Raw genomic sequence first — 20,261 nt, forward strand, 5'->3', positions numbered from 1 at the left:
GAGAGAGAGACACAAGCATTGAGCCTTTCTTTTATGTGCCCTGACCAGGGATTGAACCAGCAACCTCTGCACTTCCGGACGATGCTCTCCACCGAGCTCTCTGGCCAAGGCAGATGATAGCTTTTTGAGCGATGAATAGAAATTGTACCTAGCATATTGCTTGGCATCGTTTTTTTTTAATTTTTTTAATTTTTATTTTTTCACAGAGACAGAGAGAGAGTCAGTGAGGGATAGACAGGGACAGACAGACAGGAATGGAGAGATGAGAAGCATCAATCATTAGTTTTTCGTTGCGCATTGCGATACCTTAGTTGTTCATTGATTGCTTTTCTCACATGTGCCTTGACCGTGGACCTTCAGCAGACCGAATAACCCCTTGCTCGAGCCAGCAACCTTGGGTCCAAGCTGGCGAGCTTTTTGCTCAAGCCAGATGAGCCCGCGCTCAAACTGGCAACCTCGGGGTCTCGAACCTGGGTCTTCCGCATCCCAGTCTGACGCTCTATCCACTGCGCCACCGCCTGGTCAGGCTTGCTTGGCATCTTAATGTCATACTGGATTGATTAGAATCTGTTGTAATTCTCAAATGTGTAAACCTGAAACAGTGGGTTGTAACCTATTCAAAATCTTTGTAAATGCAATAGTACTGTATTTATTATTATTCTTTATTTGAAGTAAGCCTTAATCAAAAATAGCATTTCTTAGCTTGATCATTTACTTTATTTATTGGCACTTGACTTTGCAAAATTCACATTCCTCCTCAAATAATTTAAGATTTCCTATTCTTGAAAGTCAAATGTATCGCAGCCTATGATCTCAGTTGGAAGAGGAAAAAGCCTCTGTCGTCTTCCTGGGCAGTGGCAGCAGTTAGCACACAGACATGTAGCTTCTGTACCAGGAGGTCCAGAGTTGCTCTCAGAACTTCGAAAATTATGGATGCTAGGTCCACCATCAAACTTGTGAACCAGAACTTCTAGGTTGGGACCTGGGTGTATGTGTGTGTGTATATATATATTTTAAAAAGCTTTTTAGGTATATCTAGTTAGGACTCTCTGCTCAAGACTGTAAACTCCTCTACTAGGTTAAAAGCTTGCAACCTTTGTCTTTTGGGCCTAGCATATGTATACTATATGCTCAGTAGATTTTTGAGTGAGTGAGATAATACTTGTTTGACTAGATTTGTCATTGCTTGGTAGGTACTCTTCATAGATTACATAAAAGGTAAAATAGGGTATATTTAATATTTTGGCCATTGTTTGGGCCATTGGGATTGTCTGTGCACCTTTGTATGTAGTTTTAATAAAAAGTCAGCCTGTTTTAGTTTAGGCTCGCCATCAGACTTAGAGACAGTATAGAGGCCGTGGAATAAAACAGATGTACAACCTGCCTTGTGAGGACTTTGGATAAAAAGTTTTGTTTAACCATTTAATAATAATAACTGCTACTTTAGTGTTAAACGTTTGACTGCAAATGATTCATGCTTATTTAACTAATATGTTAACAAAGTTTTTAATTTACAGTAATTTAATGTAGATTGATATATGTGACATACCTGTGATAAAGAGACAAAATTACTTTCAGCTTGCACAGAAGATGGGATTCCCACCTAATGTTGTGGATTCTGCAGCAGAAAATATGGTCAAGCTTTACAACCTTTTTCTGAAATATGATGCCACCATGGTAGAAATAAATCCAATGGTAGAGGATTCAGATGGAGCGGGTAAAGTATCTTTTATCTAATATTGAATATATAATTTATCCACTTACTGTGTGTTTGACTAAGGAAGTTGAACTCATAAGGTAGTGAACTCATCACTGTGTAGAAGCTTATTTTGTCATAAATTTTCAATAGAATGAATGTAAACAAATATTAAAGAGACCCGTTAAAGCAAACATCTTAAATATAAAACTGCACTGTCAAATATGGTGGCCACCAGCTATATGTGGCTATTAAAATTAATGTAAATGGTATAAGATTAAAATATCTGCTAGTCACATTAGTCATGTTTCATGTGCTCGTTAGCCACATGTTTACCATATTGGACAACACACATACCAAGCATTTCCCTCGCTGCAGCAAGTTCTGTTGTCCAGTGTGGTAGTAAGCTGTAGCTTTGGGGAAGTAGCCATCTTAATTAACCTCCACACATTTTAGACTTTGGTGACATCATAGGTCTGTTTTTAGCTACCAGAGAAGTAAGATTAGCTTGTCAACGTTTAACAGCTTTTCTTTTACATGTGCTTAAAAGGTAAATCACATTCTGAATTATCATGTCTCCCATGTAGTTTTTTCAGATGTCTTTCCATGGTTACATTTGACATCTAACAAAATCATGTATATATATATATATTTTTTACATATATTGTAGTATAAAATTTTATAGATATTTTATATTGACTGCTTCTATTGCTGTAATTTATTTGATATTGTTTACATCTCTTTGGATATTTATAATCTTAAGCATTTGTAGATCATCTTTTACTTTTGCACTTCTTACTAGTTATATTCTTTTAAAAAATTTTTTTTTATCATTTATTTTTTAGCCAGAGAGGAAAGGGCAGAGAGAGGGACAGGAACAGCAATCATTCCTGTGTGTGCCCTGACCAGAGATTGAACTGGCAACCTCTCAACCTCTGCTCTTCAGGCCGATGCTCCCAACAAATGGAGCTGTCTTGCCAGGGCTTAGTTATGTTCTTTATGACAGAAATCAATTTTTTGGTTAGTCATTTATATGATTGTATAAAGAAGAATGAATAAATTCTCTTATGATAATAGAGCTAGTTTATAAAACTAAAAATAATTAAACATTTTTTTTATTTATTGGCCCTGACCGGTTGGCTCAGTGGATAGAGTAATGGCCCTGCATGCGGACATCCTAGGTTCAATCCCCGGCCAGGGCACACACGAGAAGAGACTACCTGCTCTCCCTCTCCCCTTCCTTCTCCTTCTCCCTCCCCCTCCTCTGTCTCACTCTGCTCTCCCTTCTCTCCCCTTTTTCTCCCTCTCCCCTTCCCTCTCCTTCTCCCTCCCCTCCCCCCTCCATCTCACTCTGCTCTCCCTTCTCTCCCCTTTCTCTCCCTCTTCCCCTGTCACAGACAGTGGCTCAGTTGGTTTAAGCTTTGACCTGGCGCTGAGGATAGCTTGGTTGGTCCTATACCATCAGCCTCAGGCACTAAAAATAGCTCAGTTGGTTAGACCATTGGCTCTAGATAGGGGTTGCCGGGTGGATGCTGGTTGGGGCATATGTGGGGGTCTTGTCTGTCTTCCCTCCTCTCACCTAAAAAATAAATTGATTGGCCTGACCTGTGGTGGCACAGTGGATAAAGTGTCGACCTGGGAATGCTGAGGTCGCCGGTTCAAAACCCTGGGCTTGCCTGGTCAAGGCACATATAGGAGTTGATGCTTTCTGCTCCTCCCCCTTCTCTCTCTCTCTCTCTCTCTCTCTCTCTTTCTCTCGCTCTCTCTCTGTCTTAAAGCTAAATATAGTTAAAAATAATTTTTTTTTAAAAATAAAAATAAATAAATAAATAAATTGATTGTATTACCTATGGACTTAAAGTCAGTGCATTTGTGGTTGCAGAGCAAGTAGGGTGAGGGTTTAGGACACAACTAATATACCAATGTGTAATCTCTTTAAAATTTTTCCTTTTGAGCACCATGAATTTAACGCTTTAGTGTGAATTGAGTATAGGTTATGTTTACTGGTATCTCACTCACCCTTGCAGGCATTGTCAGTGGCTGTTTCTACTGATTGTCACAAGTTGAAGTTTGAGAAAATGATTTGACTTTGGGTAATGGGCGCACAACACTGTCAGAAGTTCAAATGCTATAGGCCCTGGCTAGTTGGCTTAGTGGTAAAGTGTCAGCATGGTGTGTGGATGTCCCAGGTTTGATTTTAGGTCAGGGCACACAAGAGAAGCGTCCATCTGTTTCTCTACCCTTCCCCCTCTTGCTTCTCTCTCTCTCTCTCTCTTCCTCCCTCCCTCCTGCAGCCATGTCTTGATTGGAGCAAGTTGGCCCTGGGCGCTAAGGATGGCTCCATGGCCTCTGCCTCAGGCTCTGAGAAGAGCTCTGTTGCTGAGCAATGGAGCTATGCCCCACATGGACAGAGCATCACCCCCTAGTGGGCTTGCTGGGTGGATCCCCATTGGAGCTCATGCAGGAATCTGCCTCCCCTCCTCCCACTGAATAAAATAAAAAAGAAAAGTTCAAGTTCTGTAGAAATGTTGACCTGAAAAAAACAGTCATCCCTCGCCATATCACAGTTCACTTTTCGCAGTCTCACTGTATCTGGATTTTTAAATTGTATATATCTAACTAGAAAGCCCGGTGGTCATACGAAATGACCGCTGTTCTAGATATTATAAATTGTAATTAAAATGATTTGTGCAAAGGTGTCTGCTAATTCAAACTGAATTACCCAGGGCAGGCGGCGAGGACGCCCCTTTGCTTAGTGCCCCACGGGGTTTCCCCCTTCTACACTGTTTTAATCCTTTTTGCGTTTCGGTCAGCATTACTCTGTCTTTTTTTTTTGCATTTCTCTCCTGCCTTTGTTCAAGGGACTCATTTTGTCGAGACAGGCTTTTTTGTCTTGCATCTAAGGCAAGCCTTGTTTCTCTATGCTCATCAGTCTCATTTTGCCGAGAAAGACGCATTTGCTCTGCGACTGAAGCAAGCCTTGTCTTTCTCTGCTCAGTGGTTTCTTTTTGTCGAGAAAGCTGTTTTTGTGCAGCTTTAGCTCCTTTCCTCTCCTCTTCAGTGCTGTATTTTCTAGGAGGCATTCTTAAAAGAAATTATGTTAAGACGTAGTTTTTATGTAAAGCAGATGATTGCCAATGCAAACAAATGTTCACCTTCCCCCTGACCCGCTCAATTTGCATTCAGCCGTGGCAACTTCACCCCATTGGCTAGTACAGTTACGCAACCAACCAATAAACTATCAGCGACAAACAGACACTTAAGCTGCATATAATAAAGATTTTGTATCACAGATTTTTCACTATACAATGGGATTTTGCGGTATATAAGTATTTTTATATATTTATTGTTTTAATTATTTTTGTGGTAAAATAAGAATTTTCTAGCCTAAAATATTAAAAACAATATAAAAAATATATAAAGCCTTAAAATATATATAAATAAAATCAATATAAGGTCGCTACTTCACGGATTTTCACCTATCACGGGGGTTCTGGAACCTAACCCCCATGAGAGATGAAGAACCACTGTACTCTTACTGATCAATCTCAACCCATTAAATTTACTTTCTAAATTAAAAATAATCTGTTTTCTAGGGATTTGATCCCAAGTATGTTTGCATTGCAGAATCACCCTCAACGAGCTCATGAGTGAACCTGTCTTGACCTTGTGGAGTCTGTACCCCGATACCTAGTAAAAATAATGCCCTCGCTTTGCATTCTTCATGTATCTTTTTGAACAGCAGATCATATTTCTTTAAATGTTATGACTCTTTTTTTTATTTATTCATTTTAGAGAGGAGAGAGCGTGAGAGAGAGAGAGAGAGAGAGAGAGAGAGAGAGAGAGAGAGGGGAAGGGGGGAGGAGCAGGAAGCATCAACTCCCATATGTGCCTTGACCAGGCAAGTGCAGGGTTTTGAACCGGCGACCTCAGCGTTCCAGGTCGACGCTTTATCCACTGCGCCACCACAGGCCAGGCAACAGCAGATCATATTTCTTAATGTAATAGATATATACATACTACTCACAAAAATTAGGGGATATTTCAAAATGAATATGAAGTGATAAAAAAAGTGGTTTTTTAATTAAACAAGAACATCAGAAAAGCAAATGACAGTCCTAAAATGTTGTTTGATTATGCAGATGAGATGCAAAGCCAACTTTTATTTCATTGGTGAAAATGCAGTATGCAAAAGGCTGAAACTACTGGAGTATTTGCATGTTCTCTAACCCTCTAATTTTTTTGAGCAGTATATATACATACACACACATATACAACTCTGCACCCTAAATTTAGAAAAACTTTTTTCAAATACCAATTAAAAAATAAAATACTGAGCTTCAAATTAAAGAGTCTCAGTCCTGGCCGGTTGGCTCAGCGGTAGAGTGTCGGCCTGACGTGCAGGAGTCCTGAGTTCGATTCCTGGCCAGGGCACACAGGAGAAGCGCCCATCTGCTTCTCCACCCCTCCCCCTCTCCTTCCTCTCTGTCTCTCTCTTCCCCTCCCGCAGCCAAGGCTCCATTGGAGCAAAGATGGCCCGGGTGCTGGGGATGGCTCTGTGGCCTCTGCCTCAGGTGCTAGAATGACTCTGGATGCAACAGAGCGACGCCCCAGAGGGGCAGAGCATCACCCCCTGGGTAGGCATGCCGGGTGGATCCCGGTCGGGCGCATGTGGGAGTCTTTCTGACTACCTTCCCGTTTCCAGCTTTGGAAAAATGAAAAAAAAAAAAAAGTCTCAACAAATCTTTAAGAATTATTTAACAGTAGTCTTTAAGCACAAAGCAATAAATTAGAAAGTAAAGTATTGTCATGGTTTTTAAAATTTGAAGAAAATATTTTAACTCATGAATTAATGAAGAAATCATAATGAAAATGAGAAAATATTTAGAACTGTAGAAACTCCAAGGTATGTAATGCTCTTTGGGAGTAAGAATTATCAAAAAGATCAGTTATTTCTTAATATATAACTTAAATGTAAAACTGTCCAAGAATTTTAAATATGAAAAATGGATCGTTACATAGTTTGTATGGATAGGAAAAGGATAAAAATTGCCAATATATATTTTTTCTGTTCAACAGCATTTATTTAATATGATAGGTGATGTTTTGCTAAGTCAGTGCTTACTGTGAATGTGGTAGTGTATGCATTTCCCCCCCAACTTCTTGATACAGAAATAAAATAGTACAAGGAACTTCCATGTATGTGTCTATGTTTATATGTATAGATATGTATTTAATTTTGGGGGTATTTTTCCGAAGTCAGAAGCTGGGAGGCAGTCAGACAGACTCCAGCATGCACGTCACCAGAATCCACCCAACATGCCCACCAGGGGGCGATGCTCTGCCCATTTGGGCATTGCTCCACTGTGGCTGGAGCCATTCTAGTGCCTGAGGTGGAGACCATGGAGCCATCCTCAGTGCCTGGGCCAACTTTGCTCCACTGGAGCCTTGGCCGCAAGAGGGGAAAAGAGAGACAGAGGAAGAAGAGGAGGAACGGTGGAGAAACAGATGGGCGCTTCTCTTCTGCCCTGACTGGGGATGGAACCTAGGACTTCTACATGCTGGACCTATGCTCTCCCGCTGAGCCAACTGGCCAGGGCCTGCATTTATTTAATTTTATCTCATACATTAATTTGTATAACCACTACCAACATCAAGATACAGAACTATTTCAGTACACCTGACTGATGGTGGTACAGTGGTTAGAGCACCAACCTGGTTCTCTGAGTGCCCCAGTTTGAAACCCTGAGGTTGCAGGCTGGAGCACGGGCTTGCCGGCCTGAGTGCAGGTTCACCAGTTTGAGCACAGGATCATCAACATGATCCCAGGGTTGCTATCTTGAGCCCAAGGTCACTGGCTTGAGCAAGGGGGTCACTAACCACCCCCTTCTCCATCAAAGCACATATGAGAAGCAATCAAAAACACAACTAAAGTGAAGCAACTACAAGTTGATGCTTTTCACCTCTTTCTTCCACCCCCCTTCCTGTTTCTCTGAAACCTGTTCCATTACCACATCTCATGTAGCCCTTTTATTCACATCCTTCACGTGCTTCTTCTCTGTTCTGTCCCTGTGCCCCGGCAACCACTGGTTGGTTCTCCATCTTTTAGTCATTTGGAAAATGCGATACAAATGCAATTATGCCACATGTAATATTTTAGGAACCACCTTCTTATTAGACAAAATGCCTTTGAAGTTCACCAATGATGTTGCATGTACCAGTAGTTCATTCATTTTTATTGGTGAGTTGTAATCAGTTGTTGGGTGTACCAGACTTCATTCAGCTATTCACCCTTTGAAGGGCTTTGGGTTGTTTCCAATATTTTTGCTATTACTAATAAAGCTGCTATGAACATTCGTGGTGTCAATTTTTCAAGACCATATGTTTTCCCTTTGTCATTTTTCTTTTAATATGTCAAGTCTTCTTTGAGCACTTCATTACTTTTGTGCAACAGGATGTTCAGGATTATCTTTTACTTTCTCATAATTCTGGAGTCAGCTTTTGCACCAGGAAACCCTGGCTCCTATAATGCGGACAGGTTCATTTTCCTGTTATGGGAAATGGTATTTAGAAACCAAGGTATGCATGCTACCTATTTTTGTTGCTACTGGTGTGTTATTGCTTCCAAGCCTTTTCAGTGCACAGAGCCTAGAAAAAAAGAGGTGTATGTATGGGTGTGTGTGTGCATACATAAAAATAGATATATTTGTGTCTTTTTTAAAAATCTGTGATTTTATACAACCTTTAATTTTACTCTAATACAATAGAATTCATTCTACTATTTCCTTTTTAATTCCTCTTAGCCAACATGTAAGAGTTTGGCTCATTATTTGCTCATATATTTATGTATTTCTGGTATTCTTTTTCTTTCCGCAAATCAAGGTTTCCTAACCTTGTCACTATTGATATTTTGGGGCCAGATTATTGAGAGATAGGGAGGGGATGTCCTGTGCATTGTAGAACTTTACCCAATAGCACTCATGCCAGTTGTGACAACCAAAAATGCCTCTAGACATTGTCAGATATCCCTGTGACACGAAGACCACTGCGGTAGATTCAAGTTTCCACGTTATGTCCCTTGAGCCTGAAGAACTTTTAGCATTTTCTCTTGATGTAGGTCTGCTAGTGAGGAATTTTGCTTCTATTTGTCTGAAAATGTCTCTTTTTGTCTTTTTGAATATATTTTCACTGGATATAGAAATCTGGTTTGATATGTTTTTTTATCACTTCAAGTATTTTTTTTCTGCCAGTTGACCTCCCCATTTTCTTCTAATTTCACATATTGTTAGATGACTTGATACTGTCCAGTAGGTTACTGAGGTGTTGTTTGTTTGGTTTTTCTTTTTCAGATTGGATGACTTCTATTTATTTTCAGGTTCTGACCTATCTCCAATCTGTTGTTAAACCTACCAAGTAAATATTTCAGATACACTTTTCAGTTCTAGAAGTTTCTATTTGGTTTCTTTTTACAGTTTTATTTTCTGCTGATGACGTATCTAGTACTTTATTATGATCACATTTTCCTTAAGTCTTTAAACATTTTTTAAATAGCTGTTTCACTGATTGCTTTTTCTCTTTACTATTGGTCACATTTTCCTGTTTCTTTACAAATGTGGTGATTTTAAGTTGTATTCTGGACATTTTTGGAGTTATGGTGTAGAGATTTTGAACTCTGTTGTCTTCATCTGAAAGAACGTTGATTTTTGTTAGTGGTTAACTTAGCTGAACTCCACACTGTCTCTTGTGTTGGGCAGCAGTTGAAACTGCTCAGTTTTTTCAGCCTTTTCTCTATTCAGGAACTGCAAGGAGAATGTGTTATATTGGAGTAGGGAAGTTTTAGAGTACTGAAAGATGAAGTGGGAGACGTGAACCCCATTTTGGCAGAGAGCTAGAGGTCAAAGCCTGATGAGACTGGATTTAAAGAAGGCAGGAGAAAATTCTCATACATTGAATTTAAGCACAGAAGTTGACAGATGAATCTTTTAGGCTTTGTGGGCCATGGATGGTCTCAGGTGCTGCTGCTTTTTTTTTTTTTTTTTTTTTGGTGACACAGACAGAGGGACAGACAGGAAGGGAGAGAGATGAGAAACATCAGTTCTTCGTTGCAGCATCTTAGTTGTTCATTGATTGTATTCTCATATGTGCCTTGACCAGGGGCTACAGCAGAGTGAGTGACCCCTTGCTCAAGCCAGCGACCTTGGGCTCAAGCCAGTGACCATGGGGTTATGTCCATGATCCCATTCTCAAGTCAATGACTGCACATTCAAACTGGTGAGCCCGCGCTTAAGCCGGCAATCTTGGGGCTTCAAACCTGGGTCCTCTGCGTCCCAGTCTGGCTCTGTATCCACTGCACCACCGCCTGGTCAGGCTGCTGCTTTTCTTCTTCATCTTCCTTCATCCTTTTCCCTTCTTTACTCTGTGCAGCATAATAAAAATGTAAAACCATTCTTAGCACAGGCCATACAAAGATAGGCCCAGGCCAGATCTGGCCCTTGGGCTATAGTTTCCTGATGCCTGGTTTAAACAGCTCTTTCCATGAGCTTTGCTGTATAGAAAGAGAAGAGTAAAGGGGAGGAGGGGTAATGGCTAAAATACTTTTTACTGAGGTGGAGGAAAGAAGAGCCTTTCTTTGCACATCAGTTTGGTGTAGCCAATAGAAAGGGAAAGGGTCTGTAATGCAGGAGACAACTGCTGAAAGAATTTCTCTGAGTAGATGAGAGGGAATGGGATCTAGGACCCAAGTGAAGGGGTTGATGGGAGCATGGACAGGTAATTGGTAATTTAAAAAATATTTAAATGTTTTTCAGGGGATTTTTTCCTCTTTATCTGTTGCGTAGGATAGATGTAGAACCAGTCATTTTGATGGGCACTTTCAATTCCCAAATTTTCTTTTTGAAGAAACAGTTTGAATTCATTGAGAGCATACATTGAAATACTTTCAATAAAGTAACAACATGCGTTTTTCCCCAAACTGAAGAATGTTTGGTTATTGGATAGTTTATTGTATCTGTCTTGAAATTAAGATCACTTTCTCTTTTTTTCTTCAAAGTGCTATGTATGGATGCAAAGATCAACTTTGATTCTAATTCAGCTTATCGCCAGAAGAAAATCTTTGATCTCCAGGACTGGACCCAGGAAGATGAGAGGGACAAAGATGCAGCGAAGGCCGATATCAACTACATTGGCCTAGATGGGAATATCGGCTGTCTAGGTACTGTGTGTTTTCGTGTTAGAGCTGGATTGGCTAAGCTTAATTTATTTTCTTTGTGTTTGTTGCTTATACAAATCATTTTCCCCCTTGATAGTAAATGGTGCTGGTTTGGCCATGGCCACAATGGATATAATAAAACTTCATGGTGGGACTCCAGCCAACTTTCTTGATGTTGGTGGTGGTGCTACTGTCCATCAAGTAACAGAAGCATTTAAGCTTATCACTTCGGATAAAAAGGTAAGGGCAGGGCTTATTTTAGAATTTGAGTGGTGAGTTGTAACTTGATTAAAAGATGTGACTGTTATACTAGTTGAGCATTAAAATTATTTGCCATATTTTATAAAGAGAATTAAACTAAAATAAGACTCAAAATGTACTTTATTCCCCTTAATTTAATAATTATTTTTTGTGCTGGTGGGATAAGTTGGTTGGTTAGGGCGTCATCCTGAAGCAGAGGTTGACAGTTCGGTCCCCAGCCAGGGCACATGCAAGAACAGATCGATGTTCCCATCTCTCTATCTCTCTCTTCCTTTCTCACTAAAATCAATTTTTCAAAAATTAGTTTTAAAAAGTTAACAAATTTTATTGGAACTATATTTCTATAGCTTGTTTTGGCATAAACTCTAAAAGCAGAGTTACTAAGATGAACTAGAATTCTGGTTACATTTTAAGTATGGCTTTTAGGGTATAGGTACAAGAATGAAGAAAAGCATATGAAGAATTCCAGTTTTAGGGACTGACATTAGGGGCACTGGAGCTAGAAACAGGCCCAGAGCCCAGGGAGACAGTGTGGATAGCATTGAAATAGCTGTATACATACTATTTCTCACTGTGTTGGACACTGTGCTTAGATTGGGAATACACGGTCCCTTCCCTGAAGGCATTTATAGTCTGACTCCGTTATAAAGTGAATGCAGAGCTGTGGAAGAGCAGAAGACAGCCAGTAACTGGGAGGATCACAGTGGTCTTCATTGAATGGATGCTACCTTGACCTGTCTGGGGAATTGAAAGGGTATAGAGTTCAGCAAGGGCCACTATGTTTATGGAATACGATGCTTATGTATAAGACTAGTGTTCTTGTTGTGAATGAGAAGAGACAATGCTAGCAAATTCCAGATTTGTCTGTAGTTAAGGAGTTTGGAATTTAACCCTCTACTCTAGCATACATACAGATACATATATTTATTCCCTTATCTTTTTATGTTTTTAAAAGAAGGTAACTTTGCTAGTGGAGGGTAGAATGGAGAGGAGGACGGATCAGTTTGGTTGTTACACTTTATTGTTCAAAAAGATAAAGAAGACCCTGTCAAAGGTAGTGCCAGTAAGAATAAAGCAAAGGTATTTAGAGGCATTTCTGGATGGAATAATTAAATTCATTTCCCCTCTTATTAGGGGCTGGGAGGTGGCATGGAGAGGGGCTGGTTAGATAAGCCAGCCAGAGGTTGGTTAGGACTTTGGCTGGGGAGAATCATTGGCTGGTGATGATGCCCTTTGTGCCATCAGAGGCAAAGTAGAGAAGTAATTGTGTTTCTAAATGAATGTGTTAAGTGTGTGTTGTGGGGACTATATCTAGTTGATGGTTATTATATTTCCTATAATGGTTAGTATATAACTGAGAGTCCTCAGTATATTGAGAAAAGTCAAAGTGTTAGAAGTTGGTGAGATGATTCATACGAGTGGGATGAGGAAACCACGGATGGAACCTAGCTCTTCACCTCTCCCTCTTCTCAGTGTTGTGGGCTGAATAAAGGGAGAGAGAAAATGAGAGAGAACTGACAGATAGTTGAAGATCAGGAGAAAGTGGTGACATTGAAGGCCAGGGTGAAGAATTTGAGAAGGTAGTGGATGGGCAACAGTGTCCGATGGTGCAGGAGCAATGAAGTAGAGGAAGTGTGAAGAGAGGTGACTGGGAACCTCTATTAGCAGTAGAGAGGAGTTGGCGGCCGGCCGGGTTGAAATGGACTGAGTTGTGATTGGGATTGAGGGGCATCAGGGAGGGATTACTCATTCAGGATGGTTTTGTGAAGGCACAGAAGGATGTAGTGCTAGCAGTTGAATGGAAGTAGGGTTGAGGAGAGCTGTGGGTATATATTTGCTTGTTTGTTTGTTCAGAAGACCAAGAAATTGAGCCATTGTTAGCTGGATGGAGAAAGGAGGATTTTATGCTAAGAGCTGAGTGGGACAGAAGGCTCACAGAGAGTGAAGGGTATGAGGCAGAGGATTAAGGAAAGGATTGCTAATGAATCACTATTACACTGCTCTTCAATTCATGTTAATGTTTCAGGTACTTTGTTGTTTGTGTTTACTAGTTCACTTTGTCTTGAAGTATAGGAATGGATAAACTACCATATTCCTCCATGTGTAAGACAGTGCCTTGTATAAGGCGCATCTTAATATTGGGGCCTGAAGTTTGATTTTAAAAAGTGTTACATAAAGTTATTGAACTCGTTTTATTCATCATAAAATTCATATAACTTCATCCACGCGAAAAAGCGCGAAGAGCAAGTAAAAATATCTACAACCACTGTATAAGACACACCGTTTTTTAGACCCCAAATTTTTGGGGAAAGGGTGTGTCTTATACATGGGGGAATATGGAATAGGCTAGAAGCATCTAAAAATGCATTATTTGAATTGGTTGGGATGGCAGAGGTAGACTGGGTAAGAAAGAATTGATTGTGCATATGACATTATCATTGAATTGCTCAGCTGCATGTTCCAGGATTGCTCCATAGTGAAGAAAATCTGATACCTGATAGACCCAGGGATTAGAAAGGGGTTGAGAGATTAGAAGCTTTTAAGAGAAAAGGATTGGGTTTGATGGAGGTAAAGACAAAAGGAATTAAAAATGAAGAAGAGGCTGAACAAAAAGTGGGATTTACGCATTGGATGTTCTAGAGCTTCTCTTTCTGGACAAGGATATGTCCTTAGTAGCAATTAGTTGAAATGAACTGGAGGTGACCATCATGTGGTAAAGATCCAGTCACTGTAAGGCCAGCTGATGCCCCATGGTGCATATTGTAACTATCCAGAGTAGGTGGGGCGAGAGATAGGAGGGAGCCAAAGCGCACTCTGAATTCTAGCCTGCTGCAATTTCCAGACCTTCATTTGTAGAAATAATAGTGGTAAGATAAGGAATGTGTAGTATAGCTCAGTGTGTCTCAACCTTTTCATTTCATGGCACTTACAGAAAATGGTATTTCAACAGGGCCTAGAAGGTGGATGGGAGAAGGTTGCATGTGGTCAAAGGCCACTGGCCCAGAGGCACCAGCTATCCCAGAACCTTCCTAGCCACCCCTGCAGGTTGAAGGGGAACAGTAGTTTTGGTGCATCTATAACCCGTTTGTATTGCACTGGCTAAGAAGCTCTGGTGTAGCTAAATGAACTTAGTGTGTGGTTCAGTAATAAATGAAAAATAAAAAATGTCATTTGTAAAGGATAGGACATTGATTTAGATTATCGGTGTGATGATGAAGGAATACTGATGCAAGGAGGCCCTGAGGTTTGGATGGGATGTGCAGCTAGGTGTGGGCGTACAGAAATTGAGTGATTTTGAGGGCCTACTTTGTGTGAAGAGTTTGTTGAATTGGCGGGGATAAGTTAAGAAGAGATGATAGTTAATGAATGTAAGTTGGGGATTGAATGTAAGTTGGGGATCTTGCAGGTGACATTGTCTACAACATGATCTGAGATAGTTATGTTGGTGAATGGCTGTATTTAATAGGAAATGAGTAAATGGAATCAGGAGGCCTTGTTCATGAGACAGAAGAGAAGACAATATGAGCCGGGTGTTGGAATTATCCAGAGAGCGTTAGAAAGTTCTGGTGTGTGGTGGGCCATACAGACTTCAGTGCTGAGAGCTGCAGAGCTGTAAATGGTTCCATGGAATTAATTTTTATTATGAGCTACAAATACTAGTATTTTCTTGAGAAGGAGGGATACATACTTCTTTTAAATTTTAATCTATCTAAAATGTTTTAGCCTGACCAGGCGGTGGTGCAGTGGGTAGAGCGTCGGACTGGGATGCAGAGGACTCAGGTTCAAGACCCCGAAGTCACCAGCTTGAGCGCGGGCTCCTCTGGTTTAAGCAAAAGTTCACCAGCTTGGACCCAAGGTCGCTGGCTTTAGCAAGGGGTTACTCAGTCTGCTGAAGGTCCACGGTCAAGGCACATATGAGAAAGCAATCAATGAACAACTAAGGTGTCACAATGAAAAAGTGATCATTGATGCTTCTTATCTCTCTTTGTTCCTGTCTGTCTGTCCCTATCTATCCCTTTCTCTGACTCTGTAAAAAAATAAATAAATAAAATAAATTAAAATGTTTTATTCACAGGTACTGGCTATTCTGGTCAACATTTTTGGAGGAATCATGCGATGTGATGTTATTGCACAGGGTATAGTCATGGCAGTAAAGGATTTGGAAATTAAAATACCTATTGTGGTACGGTTACAAGGTGAGTATAACAGATATCTTACAATTCTTTCTTGAACCCTAATTGCTTAAAAGTTCATGATTCCAAGGAGTTTAGTTATTTTAAGGTATAGTTTTCAGCCTGACCAGTGGTGGCACAGTGGATAGAGCATCGATCTGGGACACTGAGGTTCCAGGTTCCAAACTCCAAGGTCACCGGCTTGAGTGCCAGCTCATCCAGCTTGAACGCACACTCATCAGCTTGAATACATGCTCGCTAGCCTGAGTGCCAGGTCGCTGGCTTGAGCGTGGAAATGGGATCATTGACATGAGCCCAAGGTTGCTATTTTGAGCAAGGGGTCACAGCGCAGCCTGAGCTCCACGCCGCCGTCAAGGCATATCCGAGAAGCAATAAAAGAAGTACTAAAGTGACACAGTTATGAGTTGTTGCTTGTCATCTCTCTTATGCACACATGCACTATATATATAGATGGTTTTCAAATAGCTGTATCTTTTAAATGAAAGAGTTATATAATAAGGAATTTTGCTTGGTATGATTGTATACATTATTTCATGTACTTTGTCTTGGATTCCAACTTACCTGAATTACCACTGATGTGGTAAGGTGCTGTATTTCACAAGGTAACTCTAGGTTTTTACAGTTTTCTTTGGTTTAGAGCATTTATTATACCTGTTAAACAATGAAAGTACTGATGTTGAAATGTCATACTTGTATATGGTGACAAACATTTGTAATGATTTTGTATAGCTATGTAAAACATCTTCATATGTGCATGATGACTCCCTTTCAGGCACACGAGTCGATGATGCTAAAGCACTGATAGCGGACAGCGGACTGAAAATCCTAGCTTGTGATGACTTGGATGAAGCTGCTAAAATGGTAAGCAGACTGCATTAATCTAAGGATAAATTTGCAGAGTGTGTAAGGATTTATAAAAATTTAGGTTTTAAAGTGAACCAGCTAATATTGCTAATAATTATTTTTCAGCTAAATACTAGTATTTACTTTCTATTATTTAGTGATAGAAAGTAAAATACTATCTCCTAGACCCAAACTCTTATCCCAGCGTGAGTCAAGATTACATATTTAAAGAAAAACAAACTTAGGTTTTCATTGTGATATACATTAACCGTTTTAAATTACTATCAACTCATGCCCAATCCTGTTTCATCTATATTCTTACTTTTTTTTTTAAATGAGAGGAAGGGAGGCAGAGATAGACTCCCACATGCTCCCTGACTGGGATCCACCCAGCAACCTCTCTAGGGGGGATGCTCTGCCCATTGGGGGCCCTTGCTCCATTACAACCAGGGCTGTTTTTTAGTGCCTGAGGTAGAGGTCATGGAGCCATCCTCAGCACCCGGGGCTAACTAGCTCTACTTGAGTCATGGTTGCAGGATGGGAGGAGAAGAGAAAGAAAGAAGTGACAAAGGGCGGGGTGGAGAAGCAGATGGACACTTCTCCTGTGAGCCCTGACAGGGAATCGAACCTGGGACATCCACACACTGGGCTGATGCTCTACCACTGAATCAACTGACCAGAGCCTTACCTATTTCCTTCTTACCTATGATTATTTTGAAGCAAACATTATATCATTTCATACATATCATGTGTCTATAAAAGATAAAGGTATTGATAATGGTATTATAGGAATTGTTACTTGTTTTAGGTAGGATAGTGGTATGTTTATATTTTATAAAAAAGAATCTAGGCCTGACCAGGCAGTGGCACAGTGGATAGAGCGTCGGACTGGGATGCGGAGGACCCAGGTTTGAGACCCCAAGGTCACCAGCTTGAGCGCAGGCTCATCTGGTTTGAGCAAAAGCTCACCAGCTTGGACCCAAGGTTGCTGGCTCGAGCAAGGGGTTACTTGGTCTGCTGAAGGCCTGTGGTCAAGGCACATATGAGAAAGCAATCAATGAACAACTAAGGTGTTGCAACGAAAAACTGATTATTGATATGTTGTGATTTTTATGATTCAAAGCTACTTTTTTTGTATTTTTCCAAAGTGAGAAGGGGGGGGCGGAGGCAGAGACAGACTCCCACATGTGCCCTACCGGGATCCACCCGGCATGCCCACCAGGGGGTGATGCTCTGCCCATCTGGGGCATTGCTCCGCTGCAACTGGAGCCATTCTAGCACCTGAGGCGGAAGCCATGGAGCCATTCTCAGCGCCCGGGCCAACTTTGCTCCACTGGAGCCTTGGCTGTGGAAGGGGAAGAGAGAGGTAGAGAGAAAGGAGAGGGGGAAGGGGGGAGAAGCAGATGGGCACTTCTCCTGTGTGCCCTAGCTGGGAATCGAACCCGTAACTTCCACATGCCGGGTTGACACTCTACCGCTGAGCCAACCAGCCAGGGCTATATATATTTTTTATTTAGTTTCTTCAGTAGAATTAGGGTCAAAATAAGTATGCATTGCAGTTGGTTAATATTGTTACTAAGTGTTAGTTAATCTGTGGAGTTTCCTTTTTCTTTTTTGGAGTTTATTTGTTGAACAAGCCAGGTTGATGGTCGTGTAGTGTTTCCCATAGTTGGGATATTAATGATTGTATCCCTTGGTTGTCATCTACCCCTGTATTTTCTGTAAACTGGTAGTTTTGGTCTGTAGGCTTGATCATCTTTGTATTTGCTTTGAAGGAGCAGGGAACAACAGTGTTTTATAGTTGGTGTTGTGTAATTCTATAAGAAAGTATATAATGTCAGGTTATTTCTCTTTTTTTTGCAATACTTAGGTTTAATATTTCATAAATGCAAAGTGGTGATAATTCTAATTCTGTTTTTTATTATATGGAATACTTAAAACAAATGAAACTCTCTTATATCAAGTATTTGTTATCATGAAATAAATTTTGCATAGGAAAAGGAGGACAGTTACTTGATTCTTTGCTTTTATTTATGTTTTCAAAATAATGAGTTTGTTCTGTTATGTGCTATAACAGTAACCAGGCTTTTTTGTTTCTTATATTTTTATTTTTAGGTGTGTGTGTGTTTATTTGCACATGTTATTTTTAACTCAGTGGATTTTAAGCCTATTTGATGTGGTTCAGTCCATATTAGTAATTTTTATTTATGCTCAAATGATCCCATATTTGGTCCATGGGAACCTCTTCAAGTTGACTCCTGAGTCTCTCTCACATGTCCTGTGATATGCTTTCTGTTGATAAGATGTTTCAGGATCCCCTTTACATTTTTGCTCCAGACCTGGAATCAGCCAGATGGTATTTAGAGATCACAGTTTGATTTCTGAAGGTCAAAGGTCTTTATGACTACTGAGCTGTTCATTGTTTCTGGACTTTTAAATGATAAACCTAGGAAAATCTGTACTTTTTTAAGGAGATAAGTGCTAGAGTACACACTGATATTTCCAGTGCAAATCCAGTAGTATGGGTCTATTCTTTTTCTCTCTGCCATGTCATACTTACATACATATACATATTCATTTACTTTGTCCCTCAGAACAGACATGGCAGTTATACAGTAATAATACCAGCAGTGTGGTTACTGAAAGCAATTTAAGATATATATTTGCAGTTCTTTATCTCCTCTGAAGTATTTCTCATAATGTATTGGATTTAAAATTCATGTGAAATAGCTCTCTTTGTGTTTTCTCTTGGCTTAATATACAGTTAGTTTCATCTATTATCATTTTTTAAGGAATTGCTTTTTTAAAAATAAGCAATTTTTGTTTTATATTATATAAATATTGTCATAATTATAAAACAAAGACTCTTAACTTTTATACCTATTTCTTCCCCATAGGTAACCAGCTTTTTAAAAAAAAAGTTTTGGTTCATCCTTCAAGCAAATTGTGTGTGTACAAATGCACACACATCTGTCCATTTACCCTCATTATATGATTATTACATATACTTGACCTTATTTCTTTTTTTTTCCTTTTTTTTGTGACAGAGACAGAGAGACAAAGAGAGGGACAGATAGGAAAAGACAGACAGGAAGCGGGGAGAGAGATGAGAAGCATCAATTCTTCCTCGGAACTCTTTAGTTTCCTTAGTTGTTCAATGATTGATATCTCATATGTGCCTTGACTGGAAGGCTACAGCAGAGTGAATGACCCCTTGCTTAAGCCAGTGACCTTGGGCTCAAGCTGGTGAGCCTTGCTTAAACTAGATGAGCCTGCACTCAAGCTGGCGACCGCAGGGTTTCGAATCTGGGTTCTCTGTGTCCCAGTCTGACGCTCTACCCACTGCGCCACCGCCTGGGCAGGCTTGACCTTATTTCTTTTACTTCGCATGATTATCTTAGAGCACACTCCATAGCAGACTCCATAGAGATGTTTCTAAATGAGAACTTTTGATTCTTCCTCACCTATGTTTATAGACATTTCATGGAATACTCTTTTGGGGCTATATGGTTTAATCAGTAATTAGCTTTAAGATTTGCTGAGTTAATGTAATATTTCATAAGAATAATAAAGGTCTTATGTTTTTCTTTGAGACATACTCTGGGAAAGTATCTATTAGTAAATAAAATTCAACTGTAATTTAAAGACAGAGGATCTTATACTTAATCCTGAATTTAAATTATGATTTTGACCAAGGGAATGGTAGGGAGACAGAGGATCTTATACTTAATCCTGAATTTAAATTATGATTTTGACCAAGGGAATGGTAGGGAGAAAGTATTTCAGAAAGCCTGTTTTGATTTTGAGATGTGTGATAAATTGTTGAGTGGAAAAATGAAGGGTGGTAGGAATCTGGCTAGGGCAGTAATTCCATGTGATGTGAGGTGAAGATTATGGATAGACAATAACTTGGCTCTTGAAAGTATGCTTGTGTGCACTGAGAGCCTGAAGAGGCTTACGTGGAGAGAAAGGAGACATGGAGAGAAAGAAGAATCAGCAGGACCTCAATCAAATAGGCTAAGAAAGATACAAGTGAACAGTTGCTTTAAGTTGTGACTGG

General features: G+C 40.0%; 1 protein-coding gene across 1 annotated transcript in view; it reads left to right on the forward strand.

The window, feature by feature from the left end:
• SUCLA2 (succinate-CoA ligase ADP-forming subunit beta) overlaps positions 1-20,261 on the forward strand; it is a 40,979-nt gene that overhangs the window by 19,121 nt on the left and 1,597 nt on the right. The window contains exons 6-10 of the mRNA XM_066380969.1: positions 1,579-1,717; positions 10,746-10,907; positions 11,002-11,144; positions 15,241-15,361; positions 16,131-16,219. Of these exons, the coding sequence (XP_066237066.1) occupies positions 1,579-1,717; positions 10,746-10,907; positions 11,002-11,144; positions 15,241-15,361; positions 16,131-16,219 (654 nt within the window). The remainder of the gene's footprint in view (positions 1-1,578; positions 1,718-10,745; positions 10,908-11,001; positions 11,145-15,240; positions 15,362-16,130; positions 16,220-20,261) is intronic.

The sequence above is a fragment of the Saccopteryx leptura genome, chromosome 4 (assembly GCF_036850995.1).
Source record: "Saccopteryx leptura isolate mSacLep1 chromosome 4, mSacLep1_pri_phased_curated, whole genome shotgun sequence".
Taxonomy (NCBI): domain Eukaryota; kingdom Metazoa; phylum Chordata; class Mammalia; order Chiroptera; family Emballonuridae; genus Saccopteryx; species Saccopteryx leptura.